Source organism: Pseudoliparis swirei, chromosome 4 (genome assembly GCF_029220125.1).
Source record: "Pseudoliparis swirei isolate HS2019 ecotype Mariana Trench chromosome 4, NWPU_hadal_v1, whole genome shotgun sequence".
NCBI classification, from domain to species: domain Eukaryota; kingdom Metazoa; phylum Chordata; class Actinopteri; order Perciformes; family Liparidae; genus Pseudoliparis; species Pseudoliparis swirei.
In genome coordinates this window covers 18,084,877-18,107,537 of record NC_079391.1, presented here as the reverse complement: position 1 = coordinate 18,107,537, position 22,661 = coordinate 18,084,877, and the positions used below count along the sequence as shown (strand labels likewise).

Genomic DNA, 22,661 nt, shown 5'->3' with positions numbered 1-22,661 from the left:
AAGATATCAACAATATGTTCACTAGTTATGACAATTAACCAATCATGGACCACAGAAATTTCCGTATGAATCGGACAAAGTGTTTGAGATATGTGAAAAAAAAGTTTACAAAATTCAAAATGGCGGACATTTTTTGTAGGCGGAGCTTATGGTCGTTATTTTTTGTAGAGCAGGTCAATGCGGACATGTATGCAAAATCTCAAGCCAATCAGTAATTTGTGGCAAAATCCGTGGGTATAAGCACTCTAGGGGGCGCTATAGACATTTCTAGATCCACAAATGAGAGACCCTGAAAATATCGGGATTTTCGCCAATCCTGATATGCATGTCCAATTTAATAACTTTTGGGATATGATAAAGGCCGCAAAAGGGCAACATTCTTTAGATAAAATAATAACTTTGAAAAACAATAGGTTCCTCTACGACGAAGTCGTCAGGAGGACCCAAATAAACTGCTGTAGCAAGGATTTTACAGATAGTCTAATATTCAGACTGGAAAGGTGGCTCAGTGTGTATGGACTCATGTCACTTAGCGGCAGCGTGGTCATCAGCCTGAGCTGCCATCTGGTTTCACCGATGGACAAATCGGAGCGGTTGAGTCACTCAGGTGTGGAACCGCCGTCTCATTTACTGGCGATGTGTCGGCGGAGGCAGCGCCTTCCAGGTGTGGAGAGCTCTTAACTCAAGTGAGCAGCAATTTATCTCGACCTTCAACAGCAGTAGAGAAGGGACTGTTTGTAACTATTGTGCCTGCACCATGTGAAGAAAACAGGAAATATAATAAATGATAAACAGGACATCAGAAAAGGCAGTTTGCATTCAATCTTTATTTCCAAAATGCATTAAACTAGATTTGTACATACATAAAGCATTTCAAACACTGAAACAGAGACATTTGTTTGATTGGGTGAAGTTCTCGTCTTTTCTTTCAACATATCGTCAGTGGTGACAGATGGAGGAAAACGATAAATAAAAAAGGGAATAATCAACACGTTTAATAGTCTCCCAAAGGCATCCATTTCATCTTCACAAGTACCAACTTGTCACCGTTGTCCTTTGACATTTCAATTCTTGCCTTTTTTCTTTTTAAACAAAGCACCTTTGGTTGAAAAAGACTTGCATCTTTTATTTAAGTATAATTGAATAAAGTGCACTCACAGAAATACAGTGGCGTCAACAAAAATATGTATCATGCACTCGTTCATTTAGAAGTTGCATATCTGCAAAAGCAACAAAGCCCACTTCTCTTTTTACCCTCAATCCACCACTTTCACATAATTAGTACTCCTCTTCGAGATCGTCGTCCAGGTCAGAGAACTCAATAGACGGTCTGTTGTCTCGCATCTCCTCGTCACTTTCGCCGTGGGGAACTGCAACCCAGTCACATGAGGTCCAATCACACCGCCGTACGACAAACAATAATATGGCGGCTTTAAACGTGACGACAGATGAAAGCATGCTTGCAGCACATCAGGACGGCCTTGTCAACAAATACAGAAGCATGGAAGAGAAAGGGTTGAGCAACATACTTTCAAGATTGTCCATGTGTTCATGAAGAATTCTCACCAGGTTGAATAACTGGGTGAGAGGAGGAAGCAGTTTCCCTTTAAGATTCGCATTCGGGCACATTGCATCATTTTCATATTCCGTCAATCACCGTTACATTCAGTGTCGGTGGTTCGTTGTGTGGGAAAGACGTAATGTGCGTCTGCTAAATATGACACTAGAGCGGCTGGGCTACTGCGTGTGTGTGTGTGTGTGTGTGTGTGTGTGTGTGTGTGTCAGGGTTGAAGAAGTAGAAAATGAATCCTTAGCAACCGGCACATTAACGAGAGCTTTAATTGGATCCTCACTGAAAAGCCGAGCCATAAACTGAGGAGAACTCTCTGGCGCCGCCACCGCCTGGACACGCAAATGAAGTCTGACAGGCCGACTCTGAAAAGGCTCTTTCCGATAATTATACATCTAACTGTAGAGATGAATTAGCAATATGGGTTAGACCTAGTCGTGTGTGTGTGTGTGTTCTCACCCCAGCAGCATCGACTGCTCCCAAGACATCAGAGAACCTCTGCTCACAGAAATGCAGCAGCACCACCAGATAAAGGCCGCTGCTGATGAACTCGTCATATTCGGACTGAAGCAGGAAGAAGCAGCGGTCAGCGAGTGTGTGCCCAGAGTACAGGACACGGTTGGCAAGATAAAGAGAAGACCGCCAAGAGCCCCCAAACGGTTTCAAAGCTGCTTGGCAGAGATTTGTGTGTTCAAACTTATTCAGATGTTTATATGCTAAATAATAGACCACCGATCCCTTTGTTTCCATAAATTCATGTTCCAGTTTCATTCAGCAGTTTATTTATTATTTTTTTGCTTTTGATTAATTAAGTAAAGCAGTGACTCACTTGCACATGGGTCCTGTATAACTCCTGAATGTCAAAGTTGTCGATGTTCAGATGTAGTTTCTCCTTGCAGAGTTCACATGTGGTGATGGCCTCCAGGTTGGTGCCTAAAAGGAAAGAAGAAGAAAAGAAGAGAAAAAGGACAACAGGCAGACTTGGTTGGCGGGGCGTGGTTCTGGTGGAGGCTGCAGGCGAGTGGCGGTGGGCCTGTACCTGAGCCGATCTTGGAGCGCAGCCACCTCTTGATGCAGTCCTGGTGGACGTGCAGCAGGCTGCCGGCGCAGCGGCACGGCTGGATCAGCGGGTTGGAAGCTGAGTCCTGCCCCATCTGGCAGATTCGGCACAGGTCGCCTTCGTCCTCGTCAGAGTCCTCCAGCAGCAGCCTGCGGCGAGAACCACGGCGTCACGCCTTCGAGACGGGACCTTCGTTTCCTTGAGTTGTTTTTAATCTCGTTTCAAATATAAAAAAGAGCAACTCAATTTCTTCATATGTTAATCTTAGCAAATAACTTTAGGGGCATTTGCAAGACTATCAGTTTTCTGTCTCGGAGAAATAAAAACACAAAAATATATCATTGCCATCCAGTACCGACGTGTCATCAGTCCAACACGTGTTTTATCGAGCCGAGGAAGGTTTTGTGTCAGCAAATCAACGCGTTTCATCCAGCTCTACGTTACTCAATCACCACAATAAATTCTTCTGTGGGCGTCGGTTACCTCTCCTTGATCATGCGCAGCTTCTCCTGATCCGTGCCGGGTTTCTCCAGCTGGCTCTCAGCCAACGGCGCCACAGAACCGCCAATGTTGTCTTCCACTCCGACTCTGCGGCGCGGTGAGAACGCAACCGAGGCCTCTTCAGGTAGCGTCTCATCCTCGAGCCGGCAGGGGCGACCAACCGCTCCTTCGTCGTCGTCTTCCTCCTCCTCATCTTCGTCGTCATCTTCCTGCGTAGCTTTATGCTCGAGGTCATCCCACCTTCTGAGTGAATGCCGCGGGCGGCCGTGACCTTCTTCTGCACTGGCAGCAGAGTGCGCACTCTCGTCCCGATGTCTTCTGAGGCGAGAGAGGAGGGGGGGGCAGCGGCCACGCAGGGAGGAAGAAAGCCAGGAGTAGCTGCTGCCGCCGCCACCTCCTACTGCGTCTCCTCCTCCTCTTCCTCCTCTTCCTCCTCCGCTGCTGCTATGGCTGCTGCCAACGCCAGGCTCTCTCCACGACGGCGTCCTTGTCTGAGCCAGGCCGCGACGATAGCCATTGTTGTTCTCCTGGATTGGGGCGAGGTCCGCCCTACGACTCCTGAGGCTACCCAGGGCGGCCGCCGACCCTCTGGCGTCGGCCTCCACACTCGACACCCTGGCCCCCTCGTCGCCGTCCACGGACTCTCCGCCCGTGGACGGGCTGTCGTCATCCAGGGAGCGGACACTGGAGGACCCACTGGAGGAGTCTTGGCTGGAGCGCCGGGAGAAGAGACGGGACAGAAGGCGCCGAGTGGAGCTGCGGCCCTCGTGCTCGCCGCCCTCGGGGACCGGCCTCGGGGGGAGGGCGCTCTCCGGCCGGGGCGGCGGAGCGGCGTACCTGGAGGTGTGCGAGGAGTAAGGGGAGGAGATGCTCCAGGAGGACTCTGGGCTCCTCGGTTGGTCCCCAGATGAGTGGAGGGCGGACGAGCCGCTCGGGAAGCGGGACGGGGTTCTGAAGTCGCGCACCAAAGGGGGAGAGCGGTAGGAGGTGGAAGATGAGAGATGGCGATTCAGGGTGCTCTCTCTGGCAGCAGAGGAGGAGGAGGAGTACGAGGAAGAAAAGGAGGGATAGTAGGCGGTCTCTTTCGGACGAGCTCCCTGTGCGTATGTAGAGGTCACCCTGTCCGTCTGATCTGAAATGATGGACGAGACGGGTTTGTGAGAGACTGGCTTATGTGTCACAATGCATTATGGGTAGAGTGTGCACATCACAAAGTATGCCTACACAATGAGGAAGACGATCCAGGAGTCCGGCCCCTTCTTTCTCCCAAATCGGACAGACTGGGCTTGTTCCTCGTGTCCAGCTCTCTCCTGGACAACAGCGGATTTGAGGAGGAAGACGACGACGACGCCGCCGACCGCGACAGGAAGCGGCATGAGCTCCACGGCGAATCGCACGCATCCTTCGGCTTTTCAACTGAAATAAGACAGTAGAGGAGACACTGTTAAGTGCTTGCTTGTATTTATTAATAACCTAAAAAGGAGTTTCACACTCAGACTAAGTAACTTTTTATACTTTTACAAGTAGCTGGTGCAGCCCGGTCCCCAATTACAATGAAACTCAAGCAACATCTAAACTCAAAATAAAAAGTTGTTCAGGTGCCGTCACCGTTTCAAAAGATCCACTTCAAGTTTACTTGTTGCTGCAGCTTGGCGATGAAGACCAGCAGTAGCTAATCACTTGAGTGCAGAGCCTGGTTCCTTTAAGAACTGTTAAAATATGCTATTTATTATTACCGTCGCATTGAAAATGTGGACGGTAATGTTTTGATCGCCGTGTATTTGTATGCGTGCGTGCATGTTGTTCACATAAGTAAAAAAGTATTAAACCGAATCGCATGAAATTTGGTGGGATGATTGGTTATTATCCGGGGACCATTTGATTAGATTTTGGGATCGATCGGGTCAAAGTTCAAGGTCATGAAAAGGTCAAAATCTTCTTTTTACCATAGCGCGGTCAATTTCTATCCAATTGGCATGCAACTAATGCCAACATGTTCATAATTCAATGCCCAATCTTGTGATATGTGAAGGTATGCGCTCTACCGAGTGCCCGTTCTAGTTATTACGATGGAGTACCTCTGCTAAGCCCGGCACTGGAGTAGGTGGATCCTGTCACGGAGCTGCCGGCTGTTCTCGAGTACAGTCGGTTGTTGTACGACAGTTTGGCCCTTTTAGTATCGCCATCATCAGTGACGTTCAAGAGGCCGGAGCGCATCCCCAACCTCCCCTCAGGATCAGTCTGGGGAAATAAAGGCAGACATTTAATGACACGTTGATATTTCGATGACATCTTGTTGGCGGTACATCGGACCACGGCTGGATTTGGGCACACAGTGAACAAATGACACAGTCCAGCTTCAGTACCAGTTTGCTCCCGCTGCCGAGGGAGGGTTCGGCCCGCGGGCGATCAGAAGATCTGCTGGAGGATGTCAGAGACGAGGGCAACTTCCAGCTGGCGGAGCGACTGGCGGCGCTGCCGTAGTCTCTGGTCGAGCTGAGGAGGCGAGAACTCTTCAGAGAGGAGAGAGGGTCAAAGCAGTAGCGTTAGTTGGTGCTTGTGCCCGGGCAGAGAGAAAAGTCAAACACGCAGTGGGACAGTCGCACGATCTCAAGTGACGCTAGCGAGCAACATTCTGATGAAGTGTACTCAGCAAAGGGCCGAGGCAAAAGACCGCAAGCCAACGTGAACAACGTTTTTAAATATCCAGAAGATCTGCTTTTGGAAACATGTTTTATGGTTGAGAGACGGGCCTTCAACCAAGTCAGTGTGTTTTGGGCAAGAAACACTGAATGTAAACCGAATTGTTTGCCAACAATAAACCTCTACAGGAAACCTTCAATGGTGTGACTGCAGACATGTGTCCCCCTTGTTAACATATATAGATTTGTAATACTTAAAATCCAGCTTAGCGGTTCGTTGGCCTGTTGTGGAACCAACAGGAACCGGACAGCGGCCAGCGGTAACACGATCCATCGAGACGGGGCTCTGACGAGCAGCAGGACTGAAATACACACAACGTGTGCCAAGGAATCTAAGCTGCCCTATAAAAATACCTCCAACATGTGTGATGTTGCTCGCTGACATCTGTCGCTAGCGAGTGCACCGTGCGCCTGAGGGAACCGGCGAGAAAAGAGCTTGCTTCAACATCCTGTCTGGAATACACCCGAAAGGCAGTAAAGCCTCAAGTGGAATAAAAACACTGAGACAGTCGGGTGGACGTGGACATAAGTATAATTGTTGACCGTTTGATCCAACTTAAACCTCTATTCCCGCTGACATTGTCACCGTATGACCTTTGCATACCAGGCCGAATTAAATTAAGCTGGTGTTCATCAACAATGACAGCAAAACACAATTTGTATCGAGTGTGAAACTAAAAGCACCGTATTTAGGACACCAGTACTCATACAGTAATTCAAGGCAGTGGTGTAGTCAATTTGAATTGTGTACACTGCATGCAAATGTTTAGATGGTGCACTGTGTATGAAACAACGCGATGCAAGGATCCCAGCCTCAGGCCATTTCTGTGCAATAAGCCCGGAGGCTGCGCAGTCATCCTACCTGGCGGTCCAGGTCGGCCTTGTAAGCAGACGAAGTTCTCGGGAAGCGGTCATTGTTCAGCACAGTGTCCCTGCTGTACAACCGGCTGCATCCAAGTGACGGCGAGGAGACTGTGGGACTGGAGGTGTAGGACGGCCTGGAGCTGGGCAGACAAAAAGGAAGTCTGCGAGACCTGGAGTCCATCACGGATTGTCTGATGATGAGAAATCAGATTTATATTATTGCACAATAGTTTAGACAAGAACTCGCTCACAAATGCATCTTTTATTTCCCACCCTGAATGACATGAGCCTGCGACTTCTCCATCTGTCTAGTGACCACCAGGTTTGGTGGGGCGGTGTGCGAGTGGGTCTCTGGAAACAAAACAAGAGAGACTTGCCACTGTGCTGCTTCCTGGACTTGGTATCCCAGCGCCTATCTTTGGGACTCTGAACTCTGTCACATGAACATGACACTTCCATTGAGCGAGCGCTCGCACTCTGAGCAGTGCGTCTGAACAAGCGAGACACTCTGCAACACTTATGAGACACTGGGATCACATCTTATTGAGCTGCATTACGAAATTCAGCACATAGTGCAGAAAAGAAAATTGTAATATTCTCTTTTTTGTATTCAAGTAACCTGTGGTGCAAGTCAGAGGCACCGGTGGACCTGAAAGGAAGAGTTGGGAGTTTCCCACATCGGGTGGTTCAGTAAGAGTTACTCCCTGGTAGTGATATGGATCCACGGACATGAGGCACCTGTGGTCAAAGATAGCTCGGCGAGCCAGCGGCCTGTCGGACTGAAACGACCGGCAGGACAAGGCTGTCAAGCTACCAACATAGAATAAAAGGCATTTATCAACAAATAAAATAGCCAAAACACTTGGAGTAGTCGAGGGAGTAAGTGTTAAAGAAGACAACAAAGAGATCAAACATGTGTCGGTGTGGTTAAACTACGAGTTGCTGCTGGTCATGTCTACGTAACAAGCCTCAGATGTCACGTCTCCTGAGAAACAAACTCCCTGCCATGAATCCTACTTTCACAGAGTAATATATCATAAAGGTTGAGTTCATGTAGCGGGGAAGGGGCTGAGGTGCTGTTGGGTTGGGTTCACCCCAACAGAAAGGTGCTTCACGAGGGAAACGCAATGAAACAGCGTCACGAGCCACAGCCTGCACAACCATCACGTGGTCGTCGTTGTGAGGCAAGGATGTGTTGCAGTGGCTTTAAAGACGTCAAAATGACCCTCCCAAATGAAGACTGGATCACAAGACCTGGAGCCAAGCCGAGTATTCAGTGCTGGAGCCATGACGTCACAACGGGGACGGCAATTAAACAGCCGAGAGACAGTTTAGTCATGAGCTTCAAGCGTCACCTTGGTCACGTGATGTGTTTGTTACGCGAGCCAGCATCACCGCGCCTGCTGCTGCTCCTGCAGCCAGACACGCTGGCTGGTGATCGATGTTTTTTTACCGTCGGTCTCAACCAACCTGCGGAAGACGGCTAACTAGCTCCCTGTTACCTGGCGAGAAAGCTAACCAGTTAACGTCAGCGGAACACCAGTTGTGCAGCACCGTGTACATATTTAAACGGTGACAATTAGCATTAACCGTAGCCTCGTGTTGTCTCCATTAACATACCCGGTGTGTCGCTAACGTGTCATATGCGACGCTCAGCTCCTCGTTAACGTCACCGCGAGACTAACGTATCTAACGTTAGTTAATGAAGAATAAACTAGCCACCTCTCGCGGTTAGGTTTGAAGGGTTCGCTGCAGCAGCTGACATCTCGGTGAACGCTCGCTTCGAGGCAGCCCCGGTTAGCTTGTCGTTAGTTCGAGACATTTTTACGGTAACTAATCAGTGGCGCTAATTTCGACGTCAACTGCGAGCGTGTTAATCGTGTGAGGCGACCGGTTAACGCTGCGTTCGTTCCCGACTCGACGTCAACATCCTCACCTTTTGGTTTCGGTCGTCCTCGCTTCTAGCACAACAGGAGCAATGGCGTCTGTGCGGACTGCTGTTAACACAGGCGGTCACGTGACTTGACCCGGAGGGAGTGGTTGGGAGGACTGCTCCTGGGCCATTATCACGACTCATCCCCGGGTTGTGGTTCTGGGTTTTATTATTTAGAAGGGATACATTGATGCACCAAAAGAGGAGCAGACACATTTATGGCACTGATAAAAAGAAACCTTTTACCGTGTTTGACGCCTCAAATAAATGTAAATCCCAAGCAAAGTCCAACAGCGCCCCCATGTGGCGTAGGTAAGGAAGTAAATCACATTCTCGTTTTGTTTGTCTTCCAACGCTAATATTAGGTGTTAGGCCAACACAGGCACACGCACACTTGCTCAGTTAAATACAGCATTTGGGCTCTGGAATAAACCCATTAAACCCAACTTGAAGAATAAGATACAATCAGTGAGTCTGACACTTTCTGAAAATATAAGGCACATGTATATATATATAAAAACGTGGGCCTCAATTTTGATTTGTTTTTTCTGTTTTCAAAGCAGGCTTCAGGAGATGCTCAAGCACTCAAACACATCAGGCCGACCAGGTGCTTCATGAGGATGTGTGTGTACAATCCTAAAAAAGTCTTGCCACTCTCTATATGGCGGGAAAGAAATGAAGTTCTTGTGCACTAGACAAATATGTGTTTCTTATTAATGGTTTTAAACTATAAGAAATAAAACAGGTTCCGTATATGATGTTTGCGCGATCCATGAAACTTTATTGTGTTTGCATTTGTACTTAAAGATAAATATTGTGCTTTTCATTATACTTTGCTAATTAAAATTTACCAACAAAATACAAATTTACTAACAAAACAAATCGTAGTCTTATGAAATAATAAGTATGCTAAACTACCTCACAGTAAATAAAAAATACAATAACATGCTTAATTTTTTATAATATAATAATATTCTCAATATTCTGAAAGGGGCATTTCTAAGCCTTTTTTGTTTACCTGAAACGAATATATGTTGCTGATGTACTTCAAAGTTAACTTAAGGAAAGTCATAATTTCTTGTACGTACAGCAATGACTTATTTCCATCATTGTTTGACATCTGGTTATTACGATTACAGAATACTGGCTTGATAAACCTCACACTCGTCAACTTCCTGATGTGATGAGTGGCGACATTAATCCAGCATACAACGCTTGATACAGTACAATGAGAAGTGAATCGTACAAGGATGTGATAAAGGAATATAATAGTGTGGTATGGAAGGAGAGAGCTCAAACAGTGTGTGAATCCTTAGATTTTTTTCTTTTCTTTTCTTTTCTTTGATCTATTCCCGTACATGCGTTAAAATGTTGAATTAATACATGAAAAATCTCAATTGTAGCAGTTTTAAATTGCAGTTATTGGCTTAAAATACATTTATTTTATATTATAATATCTCACTAACCCGATTTTGACTAAACTGGGGCATGTGATGCGCCTGACGTGCACATGGCATTCTGACATTTTGAAATGACTGCCCCAAGGGGGACGCTGTGAATACAAGTCCAAATTAATAAGTGAAAACTTTGCTTACAGCTACTTACATGCTTTCCAGCACTACTGAGCAAATGCCAAATGCTGAACAAATGTTTTTTTTCTATGCGAGGCATGGACATAGAAAACACGTCTAATAATTTAACATCTCCTCCCAAAGACAAAAGATTTGGAGCAGAGCGATAACCTTATCAGAGCACGCTTATACAGTAGAAAGCTTCTTTTCATCTTTTTATCAAAACTGTTTGCAATTGAGTCTGTGTTATTACCCAGAGAAACTTTGTGTTGAGGGGAACAGGGGTTTCAAAGCAGCTTCATCATTGGTGGAGGCGGACATTTCAGAGGTGGATCTAATGCACGGTATGAAACACAATAAGTACAAAACAAATTGTCTCCATGCATTATGCACTAATATGAGGATAAGTGCAAACATATGCTTTAATAAGCAGCAGGAACAGTGAATCATGTCAATAATCTCACATACTACATGGTGAACAGTGGTGGTTGTCGTAAACAAGTCAATACATTGTGCATGGTGCAATCTGTATTACAAGTTCTGTATTTTAATAATTGATTTGTTGGCTGCATGTGATCATTGTTTTTGTAATATGTGTATATTTTCAGGCATGTTTGCATATATTGGATAGCTGATAGCAGCGCTAGATGTCTGTTGGCTAGATGGAGGGAGATCTGAGATTCAAAAATATGAAATGATCATATTATACACCAGTGTTTTTTAAACAGATAAGGTTCTGTGACATATGGAGGATAGTATAGCTATTGATTCTAAAATAATTTGAAGTGGCCTCTTTTATGTAAAGCCGTGTGCAGATTGCATACGAAATGCATATATTACCAGGCAGCTTTGTAATTGTCGTGTGTGCTCTTTGTTTATGTTGTTGCTGTTATAATGATCCCACGACACTTGGAAATCTGGGTCATTTTCTGTCAAGACAAAAATAACACACACACATGCACGCACACTTATAGTGCATGATATATACAGAGTGCAATCCAGGGCTGACGTCATTATAAAAACCAGAGAAAACTGAACCACCGAGGGGCGCTGCAGTTCACGCCGCCCCCCCCCCCCCCACCCAACACGCACACACACACTCGTTACATGCACTTGTTTTATTTGCCTGCCAAAACTTGCTGTTTGTTTAGTCAGGCAGGCAATTAAAGCCCATTTCAACAGGTTTAATTAGATTGATTTGAATAATTGTTTTTAAAAGGCCTCGCAGATCCGGTCGTCAGTCACGGTAAATCCAGGATTAGCGACGTTCATTCGATGTGCATACTTTAATCTTCATCTAATCAAGAAAAACCCTGTACATAATACTTTCTATTTATTTTGTTTACCTTGTGTTGGTTATTTTGAGTACAATTAAGATATCATTTGAAACTGTAACACACTTCGTTTTGTGTGTGTGTGTGTGTGTGTGTGTGCGGGCTCAGAAAGGTCAGTTGCAGCGAAGAGGCAGCACTGTTGCGCGGCAGATGCATAATAATGTGAAGGTCAACGAGACACTCATGTGCTCGGTAAAACGAAGGCCCGGCGAGCCACCAGGAGTCGCGTGTGTACACCGGTGAGCGGCGATCAGGCCCGGTGTCAACGGAGCCGAGGCGAGCGGAACCAGAGGTGAAGGAGAAGTGAGAGTGAAAAGGATAAATATGGGAGGGCGGCGCAGCAGATTAATTACTGACAAAAAGGACGCACGACCTAGACAAATGAGGAAGTGCACGCTCTGGTGAATTGGGGAGGAGGATGCGCAAACCAATTGCGGGTGTGCAGGCCACTGCCCCCCCTCCTGCCCCCACCCCTTTTCTTCTTCTTTAAGAGAGACTGCAATCTCTCCTCCCCCAGTGCTGCTGATAGGATGATAACGGAGCATTCCTTGAAGCTGATTCTCATTCATGCTAGCTGTTACAAGGGAAGAGCACCCCCCCCCCCCAACACACTCCATATCCTCACCCACTGGGCCCTGCTAACTCTTTCCGCCATAAGATCATGGGCATGTAACCTGAGATGTGCCTCCTCTTACCTGACTCCTCTCGTTTATGTGTTGTGCATATGAGACGCATACCTACCTGCCTCTCTGAGCTCTTTGTTCCAGCCATACATGTTGGTGCAAAATCTGAGTTTCCTTCTACAATAACAAGGAATACTAATAATACTAATACTAATGGTGACTTTTACCTCAAGTTTGCACTGCTTTTCCGAATCAGAAGGCTTTAAATAAATAGGTTTTCACAAAGAGATGTTGATGTTCACACTCTGCTTGTGCAATTAACTTCAACTGGAAGACACCGAATAACTGCAAGAATGTCTGGATTTGTCCAGGTCTGTGTAATCACAAAGGAATGTCCCGAGACATTTCTTGCTTTTCCTCCGCAAAACCCCTTTTTTCCCACGGCTCGTCCAGATCTTCAGAATCTGCTTCCTCTCCCTCTCGCTGCCTCCCTGCCCTTCCTCCCTCTCTCTCCCGCCCGCTCTCTCTGTTTGTGAAGACACATGAATGCCACAAAAGGCTGGTTTATAGGCGAGTTACAATACGATCCCAGTGTCCCAGAGAGCACAAAGAGCAAGAGTCTGTGCCCTCTGAGAGAGACCTCTAGGAAGAAGCGTCCAGGCTTAGGCCGGGAGTTATTTCCAGCGTAAAAAAATCAAAGACGCAACACAAACTTACTAAGCACATATTGTAAGTCCTTGTCTCGGTGGAATGTCCTCTGTTGTGTTGCTTTTAGAAACCTCCTCACCAAGAGATCTTTCTTTTTTTAAAGGTTTTACAGAACAACAAACCTCAGGCCACAGAGTTGTGTGGAGTTCAGTGCTTACGGTGCACTATTTCTGTTCCTGATGATCTTTGAGCAGCTTGGGCAGACGATGTGTTAGTGTTTTTATTTCTTTTGGTGAGTCTTTACTCAATTGAATATGCCGCCGGGCTGTATTCAAAGTGTGTATGGGCCCGCTTCAAAACGCAGGACTGCAGACAAAAGATCAGCAACAATGGGGGGGAAAGCAAGGCCACATGTGTTAACACTTTGGGTCACATGTTTGAGGGGGCACCGTCAAAATGCTCGTGAGCTATTTGCGGACATTCTTCTCTCATAGGGCAATCAGCGACTTTAAGTCGTATCAGTGGGAGGTGTTGTCTTTAAATGTGTTCCAGGCCAAATGGAAACCAAGTCACACACCTGATGCTGAGTGACTTTGTTTCAGCGGAGCAATGTTTCCCCCCAAATCGCCGGCCGCTAAAGAGGATTTTCCGAGGATTTCGAAGAACATTTGTTGGTCTTAACGTTAACAAAGTGACATCTGCCTCCCTGCATACACTGCCTGCTGCTCTTTGTTCAGATGAGCACTGAGGGGAGAGCACATTGAAGGCAGAGATGATGTCACCATTGTGATCATTACTGGGCTGTGTGGTGCCCTATTTTTGACCAGGCGTCACTGAGGGCAGGCCAGGATGTCTGCCTGCATGCAGCCAGGAGGAACAGTGGCCTGCCAGTATTAATTAACACAGGGCCTGTTTTCATGGGTCCTAAAACCGTCTTAAGACCGGCCCCTCGGGCCCACCAAGTCTCAGTTCAGAGGCTCTCCAGCGAGCAGATCGTTGGAGCAATCTGACAAAGGACGTGTTCTTCACCTCGCTGTCCGGGTTGTTTTGTGTCATTTATTAAGCACTGCAATAAAAGATGTATTACATGTTTCCACTATTTCATTCTTGGACTAATAACTATTGCATCTCTACAGTTCCTGCTCAACATCAACGGTCAATGTTTTATTTATTATTATTATTATTATCATTATTATCATAATTATTATTCAGTAACTAGTCCTGCTGAGCCGTAATAAGACTTCAGTTCGATGTGAACTGTGAACTGTGTCTGTTGAATAATATATTTTGCCAATTAAATAAATGAATGGAGCCATTTAATTATTAATACAAACACACACAGTCACACTAATAGAAACACCCATATTTACAGTCATGTTTCAAATGAATAGTAATTTGCTCCGGGGAATAAGTGTGGAGTTAGTTTAAATTAGTAGTTGTCCAGGAGGCTCGATGGGCATATAAAGGACTGTAACGCTGTAAATGAGTTTATTATTTCACAACAAACCTGCATTTCATATCCAAGAGATGATGCTCTCTTTGATACCATCGTATATCCTACGGGGTTAATTTATTATTCATAATGAAACTTTCCCAACATGCCGGTGTGACAGGCTGACTGACAGATGTAATCACCTTTTGACTTCAGCTATCCGCATCGTTGTCACTCATGGCACGTAGGCACCACACTGTGTATTGGTCTTGTACTTTTGATTCAGTCGGCTTAATTGTTGGAATTTCTGTAAAGAATTCCCTCCCACGAGGCTCTGAGGGATTGCCACGTTTATCGGTCAGTGAAGACGCACTTTCTGATTTTGTTATTGTGACCAATAACACCTATAAATCCACAAGATTCCTCTCAGCTCACTGCTGATGTTCTCAGTAAAGTTGGGGATTTTAGTGTGCTGTTGGGCGCCATAAGGAGGTTTATCTTTCAACACAATGTTTTTTTTCTCGAAAAAGTCTCTTTGTTAAAACACAAACAGACAAATGTTCAACCTTTCTGTAAATGAGAAAAAATGGAAACCCTCATGCCTTTGTTATTCTTTGCTGAATACAAAATTATGACTATTTTGCTTCGTTGTTTCTCATTTCTACCTTGAAATATCGTGGACATTATTCAAGATCCAGCCAATGTTGTGAGAGGATGGGGGGAGGTTGTTCATGTGGCTTTAATAATCTCATGCTTTGCATATCAATCACTCAATTTTGTCGGGGAAGTTGCATCTTTTCTCTCAATACTAAATGAAACATGTTCAGCCGCGGGAGCTCCGATCTCTCCAAACACAACCTTAAAGTATTGCCGACATTTGGTCTCATTTTATGCATTTGCTGATTAAAAATACTTTGCATGCTGGCCAGCATTATGCATGTGGACATTATGTCTGCAGGGGGGGATTTTTTTTTCATACATTTTATAATAGGCTTTCTAACAGGCTCAAACACATAAATATGAAAGCTTGTTCAATAGATGGATTTTTGATGGTCTCCACACGCTCTATCTGAAAATAGCTCATATGTTATGCAATGACATTTTCCCCTGCATTTAAATGAGACTTTAAGGTCTATAATTAGACCATAAGTAGCATCCTGAAACAATGTATTAGTATCAATTTTACATTGGATTTGTTTGGGCATTCTGCTTTTATTTCTATGGAGAAAAGATAACAAACATGATCAAACATGAAGGACAAACCAAAGTCAAACCTAGCACACAAACTGGTATGCACAACAAATCAGGCCCAGGGTTGTGTGTTCAGTAAGATCTGCTTGACATGTGCTCGAGCGCGGGTGCTGAAACCACTCGTGTTTAAAGATGCTTTTTACAGTTATGGAGGCACGCAACATACCTCGAATCCGAGTTGTAATTATTTCAGTTTCGCTGAATAGCCGCAGTATGGATGTATGTGCCAGCAGTAGTAATAGTAGCAGTGCATTACCTTGACAGGTGTTGAGAATACCGTCGACACATTCCAAGAGAATGGAACACATTCACAGTTGTTTTTCTACTCTTCTTGTACCAAACTCAACCTCTCAGACGCACCATTTAATTTAATAATTCTCTTTTTATGTTGTCAAAACAGTAACGTTCTCCTATTTCCTTTGGCTCTTTTTCTACTTCACCAATTTAGGTTTTAATAGAACACGTCCTCTCCAACGCGAGAAGTTTCCTCATGAACACTCGTCGATTTCTACAACGGACAAGGAACTGATTCATTTCACAATCTTTGAAAAGCCCGTTGGCCGTTTCAACACCACTCGTGAAATTTAGAATTTCAAGGTCTTTTAGTTTTAATCGTAAGACACAATAACCTCCAAAGCTGTCACTATATCAGGGTTGAAGTCTTTTTTGCATCACAAATGCTTGACTTGTTGTAGTTGTTGCATAACTAGGGCTAATGCCACATTATTAAAAGGGGCCAAATCCTCACTCATGTGAGTTTGGCGAGTCCCTATAAAGTCGCTGTTCACACACACATTCTGGTCATGTAACACAAGGCATGGCTAATTTATGATTAGTTACGAGCAACACTTTCAACCCACTGCAGCGCATTTTACTTTATTCCGTGTGCTTTGATCCACATTTTCAGGGAACTCTGCCAAATCAAACCTGTGAAAGTAAACGCTTAAAAAGAACAAGGGAGCTGTACGGCTGTTGATTATGAACACTGTTTAAATCTCTGAAGACTGATTAGGCCAACAATGATGTTTGTCAATATGAGCCCAGAGCCTCCGGATTAGCATTTCAGTGGAATCCCATAAAAGGTAGCTTACCTATGCGTTACAAAATACTACTGGGTGAATTAATAGAAGTGTGTCTGGTCTCCATGGAATTACAATAATGTCTCTTATATTCCAGGTAATGACCGTGCATTATTCAAAAACACGTGAGTGTGTTTGGACCTTGTGCATTTTGTTGGAAGAGACTGAAAAACAAAACCAACTGACTGGTGTTACAACTGCTCCACAGCGTCTAACTAATGCCATGTGGCTTTCTATGTGGGTCACAGAAGAAATCGAGGGAAACAGCATCACCTCAGTAACGGGCACTTACCTATCAAATTATACTGCACTGCCAAAGACATGCAAGTCCAGTGGACCCAAATCAATGCTGTTTGTATGTAAACTGTGATAAATACAGCGCTAAAGCTCGAAATTCAACTGTGAAAGTCATTTCCTTCGTAAAAATGCCCTCGGCTTCATGGGTCTGAAAAACCCCCCACAATGAGAGAAATCAAAGTCACAGAATGTAAGTTATATCAGTTTGTATGTGTGTGTGTGTGTCTTTTTCTTCCTTGTTGTTACGTCAGTTTCAACCCTATGAATGAGGGGAAATGTTACGCCACTTTAATCTAAGTTGAATAAACCACAAGCACTGTAGTTAACTGTATTCAGCAGCAGGGCTCCTCCTGTGTGATATTCACCTGGACTGAAAATACTAGTTTGATTATCTTCGCTAAACCCCTGCACTTAGCAAAGATTTAGCAAATGGAAAATCTGCTGACATTTTGTGTGTCGTGTGTACACACTGACGTGGGCAAAGATGTGATCCAAGGACGTTTGGCTTGACTCGGGTTGGGGTGACATTTATTTGTGATCTAATTCTTCATGGAGGGATGCATCACTGTAGGGCCGGGACTTGTTTCTCCACTTTCCTGGCACAAATGACTCCTCATTCCCAGAAAAGCAACATGCTAATGCTCTCTCTCTCTCTCTCTGTCTCTCTACCTCTGTCACACACTGACAACATGTGCACACAGACAGCATCTCCTCACTGAGTGACAGTGTGAATGTACCTCATCAAGGAATGAGTCACTCTACTACTCTGCTATTATGATGATTTCTCCCTTCTGTGTATTACATCACGCAGCAGAGGGTTCTGCTCCGTTACATTCACCACAATAAGCACTCTCTGAGTGCACTCATTTCAACCGTGCAGTGGTTTGTTAGTCAGAAAACATTATTAGCTGATCCTCCAAATCACTTTTTATCGAGTTTTTCCCATTTGCATTTACTGCACACTGAGCTGAAATGTTTTTACAATTCATAATGCCGACATTAGGGTGGCTAAAAAATAATTTGTGTTCCAAAAACACTTGTTTCATCCCTGAACCTGCTTCCTGCAGTGCCTGTGGGGTTAAAGGTTGCTGATTAATTCACATTTCACCGTCACATGGATTCCTATATGCCATTAGGCGTAGTTCTGTTATTGGGTCCACACAGTCGAAGCCATTTCATCGACTGCAAACCTTTTTCAGTCAGGGGATGATCGGATACCGATCGATAACGGCGTTCATCTGGCATAATTGCTGAATTTCGCATCAGCGAGAGAATATGAGCACTATTACCAATATTCTATAGCTGCCGCAAATTGGTCCCTTGTGCTTTAATCACACAGGCAGTTCAAATCATTGACTTTGCAAATCATTACATCTCACAAGGCCTTGTGTTCAGGACCACTGATGTATTGAAAGAATGCAGCAGAGACGAGACGCGACACGGACAAGAAGAATAATCACAGTCCGGGCGCTGGTTTCTTACATGAATCCAAAACAAAAGATTACATTAAACTCAACTATTATCGCGGTGTGAAATGTTGGCGGCAAAGGGGAACAATACCGCTTTCCTGACTCCATACAGCAGAGCATTTTCTTCATTTAATTTATTGGGTGTTTATTTAATAGTTATTATGTAGGACACAACAGTAAGTGAGGCCTAATTCATTGCATGAAAAAAAGACATCCTGAGGCCACTTTTTCTTGCGTGTGAACACTATTTTAAGCCCCATTTATAGTGTTCACATTAAACATCTCAGAGTTGCTGGAAGCTTCTTGTGTTAATGGAATCCCACATCGCGAATTGTGTGGGGAGGAGAGCAGATGAATCTGTATTCCCCGAATATGTCTGGGCAAAAATCAATAAATGCAAGCACAGCTACTCGCTTCTGACGGCTGTCCCTGTCTTTGCATGGCGGACTAATAGAAAAATAATAATTAAATCCAAATCACCACATTAATTTGTTTTCCATCAGTCTCAGGAGAGATCTATTTTTTCTTCTCCTGTTTCTTTAGTGGCTCATTATACTTTCTAATCAAGACCAAAAAAAGTCCCTCTTTTAGACAGACATGCTGTCTCCCTTCCCCCTTCTCTTCCCTGTGGTGTGCTTTCTCGCATTGCAGTCATTGTGCTGGCACTTATTATGTTACAAATGACCGAGGTACGGCAGGCATTCTCAGTGTGCATGCAAAGAGGGCCCACCCTTCTATGCTGCGAGTGCCTTCTCCTAATGACGATGCTCAGAGTGCCCCCCGACACCGCCCTCTCCCCAATCCCCGCCCCCATGTGCTCTCTTTAATGAAGATTCTCCAATGCAATTAAAAAATCTTTGCTTCTTGCTGCTACTGTATGACAAACAGAGCCACTGTCATTCCTCATGGCCTGTCATTCCTGCTACGAGAGGCGGAGGAGATGAAGAAATACACCAGGGTGCCAGTGGCTAGAGAGACAGATTGAGAGGATTGTGTGTGTGTGTGTGTGTGTGTGTGTGTGTGCGTGTTTGAAGAAGAGCAAAACCCCCCATCTCAACAGGTAATGGAAAGGGGCAGAGAAGAAAATCAATGACCAAAGAACATGGAGAGCAAGCTTATAAAATGGCTTTAACTGCACAGCACAAGCTGAATAAGGGGTTCTGTGTCCATCCTCCAAACTCGGGTGATCATGAATGTTTTATCAGACTCCACCCCCCACCAGCACCTTTTCCCCCCCTCCTCTTTTTATACAAAAAAATGATCTTGGAGTAACATCTTTGCAATTCTTGCAGCGACATCAAAACCGTCAGGGTGACACTTTTGGGAGGCTGTGACATAACGACGGAGAGGACGAGACAGGATACATTTATGGTCATTCATAATGTTTATGAAGCATTCATATGAATGTGCCTGTAAACCAACACTCCATCACGCCTCTAACAATGAGTTCATTGTTTGCATGTGATTTATGAGGTGTGTATAAACTAACAGCGAACTGTTTGTTAATCCAGTATAATGTGCATTGAAATGGATACAAGCAGGGGTGACGTGTAGAAAGACACACACCAGTTGGCTCTGGATCTGTGACCCATCCTCTTCTTCAGCAGGGTGGGGCGTATAGGAACAGTTGCCCACTCCATCTGCAAAAAAAAAAAAAAAAGCTCCCTACCACCCCACCCCCTTGTTGTTTTCCAGTTGAATGAAATAATCTTCCCCCGTCTGGAAACCCAGTCTGGGTCAGAGGGCCTGCTTTCAGCCTGTTGCTTATTGTGTGTTCAGAAGAGGAGGTAAAGCATACAATTATAGGCCCAGATGGCTGTCTTTGCCAGGCAATGTATTGATCCTATCCTGAGGAAGATCTGTCCCATTTCTCGTTTTGTTTGGTAAATGCCTTGTTTTTGTTTGATCATGTATCGTCTTCTGAGGGATCATTATTTGGTCAGTTAATACTGAGAGACACAAGGAGTTTTAGAGACTGAGTATTTAGAAATGACTGTAATTTAGATAGATAGATGGATAAATGGTTAGATAGATAGATGGATGGATAGATATAGTTGTGCATACATGTTATACATTTTGAATCAAGATACATAGCTGGATTGAACTCATTAAACAAATAATAACTGTACATATATGAGCAAGTGTGTGAATGATAATATTACAATCAGCCTTTAAAAAAATATTGAATCACTGATGAGTCCAACTTCACCTGGCAGAGCTATCAGTTTTCTAATATAAACCATCATGATGTGTAATCGATGAAGTCATTTAACAAGGAAAAATGCAAATATTCTCTGGTACCAGGTTGTTCTAATACTGAACCTAATTTATGTAACTATTAAAACAAAATATCCATAAAGAAAACAGAATCAAGCGTTGTTGTCTGAAACGTGAAGAGGACTGAGGCTACACTGCATGCAGGTATAACGTGATGTCGTTTCTGTAAATCCACCTTCAATGCATACATTCGAACCATAATCGACATAAAACATATTTAATCAGACTGATCAAAGTTACATTAAAGTTGTGCCTTTTAGAAGAGAAAACTGAAATTATGGTTTTAATAAAAATAAAAATAAATTATTAGATATTATATATTTTAACCGCAGCCTATTTATTACGTTATTTGTTTACTCTAGTGGCCGATAATCGCCATAGGTCCGTGCGCTTTAAGGCGCCCCTAACGACAAGATAACTAAAGTTACCGCTACATCCCTAATGACAACGTCGCATTTAAAGTAATAACGGTCAATAACTGAATCCCTCGCCGACTGCGGCCGCTGCACAAATAATAAGTTTTCTTTGTGTGGCAGTAGTGAGCTGACGTCAGGTCGGTTCCTTGAAGTGGAGCTGAATAAACCTTGAGAAGAGTCTCCTTCAATCTGCTGTTAGTAACTAACACACACACTCACTCACACACTCACACACCGAGACTCAATTACTGCCCAATTCCCTTCTTTATCATTCGTCCCCGACCTCTCTTTCATAACCAAAACCGACCAAGGGAAAAAAGAGTCGCGAAGAAGACCGAACCCGAAGTGACAGTTGAACTAAAAACCCACGTTGGAAATAAGTAAAGTGTCGAAACAAAAAAAAGGTAAGTGTTTTATTTCACTGACGTTGTTTTCCCCTCATCACAGCGCGAGCGACGGGCTGCGGAGAGCTCCAGCTTCGTCTCTACTTTCTTCGCTTCTCTTCTTTCTGTTTTTATCTCTCCCGGTTTATGTACACTGGTTAATAGATAGTTGCTCGTGTTACGGTGTAATTCACCCGGTCGGTGTTTTCGCTCCCGGTACATTCGGGCGAACGTGTAAACTTGTTTTTCGTGCTCTTTAATATAGAAAACGAAGTGTTTTTCTCTTCTTCTTCCTTTCTCCTCTTCTGAGTGGTGACCTGATAGTGGGAATCGTCTTTGTGTCCCTCTCTCCCGTTTCTTTCTCTCACTCGGGCCATTTGATAACTTGTTAAAATGTTGAGAAATGAAACTTTTGACGGGGTTCATGTTGTTGTCTGTTCCGCCTTTTATCAACCGTGTGAACGGCGGTTTGGGTCGCGTATATTCCGGTGCTGGATGTTCGCGAGCACCGTCACCGTGAAGAAGAACGTTAACTAGCAAGCAAGAGGCGCCGGGACTGCCGTTGGTGCTCGCTGCGTGTCCGTTACTAGAAATGCGTCCCGTGTAATAGTCCCCCGACGCGAAAATAAAACAATTAGTGACAAATACATAAATATCCCCCTTTCGGTTCCGATTAAGTTTGGACGTGAGCGGTTTTATTCGTACGTTTCCCCGCAGAGAGTTTGAGAGCTTTCCGCGTCGCTGGCCGCCCGCCGCGTCGCTGCTGTCGCGGCCGCTTCCTCAAACCGAGAGGCGAGCTAGCAGCCGCTCGGCCGGGTTGTTGAAATTTATCCCTTTGTGTATATTACAATATCCTCCATTTTTTCTGCCCCTTCCAAAACAACAAGCCTCTCGCCATCTTGGTTATTTTAAATTCGTCCCCTAAGCACCCCTACATAACCCCCCCTCCAACTATCTCTCACACAAAACACACGGGCTACTTTAAATGGAAATGGTTCCACGTTTTTTTTTTTACTAAAGTTTTAGACTTGAAAGAAAAAAAAACATGAGACGGAAGATTGTGTCCTGTTTGTGGTTTTGGGGGGGGTTTAATGAAGGTGGTTAGTAGACAGATTGTCAGCGTAGATTAGAAGGCAGTTTTATCTAAGGAGAGGGGGCAGTTTGTGTTCGTGCTCGAGACGTTTGGCTTCAGAAAGCTGATTTAAAGTGACGTAGTGGTTCATGTCAGCACCGGGCTGTTGGGGAGGCAGG

At 44.6% G+C, this 22,661-nt stretch overlaps 2 protein-coding genes across 7 annotated transcripts in view; one reads left to right on the top strand and one right to left on the bottom strand.

The window, feature by feature from the left end:
- Positions 1–807: 807 nt before the first annotated feature.
- marchf7 (membrane-associated ring finger (C3HC4) 7) lies at positions 808–8,689 on the bottom strand. 5 transcript variants are annotated; one of them, XM_056412348.1, is made up of 11 exons: positions 8,634–8,689; positions 6,696–6,888; positions 5,498–5,644; positions 5,210–5,372; positions 4,356–4,547; positions 3,114–4,263; positions 2,610–2,779; positions 2,400–2,503; positions 2,030–2,134; positions 1,530–1,578; positions 808–1,370 (listed from the first exon to the last, which is right to left on the bottom strand). In XM_056412348.1, exons 2-11 carry the CDS (start codon positions 6,876–6,878, stop codon positions 1,279–1,281), a joined length of 2,355 nt encoding a protein of 784 aa, XP_056268323.1. In that variant the 5' UTR covers positions 6,879–6,888; positions 8,634–8,689; the 3' UTR covers positions 808–1,278. The 5 variants fall into 5 exon arrangements, with proteins under 5 accessions (XP_056268323.1, XP_056268324.1, XP_056268325.1 ...); XM_056412349.1 differs by lacking the exon at positions 8,634–8,689 and adding an exon at positions 6,971–8,616; XM_056412350.1 differs by lacking the exon at positions 1,530–1,578.
- A 12,476-nt stretch (positions 8,690–21,165) lies between these two features.
- The window catches only part of baz2ba (bromodomain adjacent to zinc finger domain, 2Ba), a 65,532-nt gene continuing 64,036 nt past the window's right edge, over positions 21,166–22,661 (top strand). For both annotated transcript variants that reach the window (XM_056412218.1, XM_056412217.1), the window contains exon 1: positions 21,166–21,431. The gene's annotated coding sequence lies outside the window, so the exon portion shown is untranslated. The remainder of the gene's footprint in view (positions 21,432–22,661) is intronic.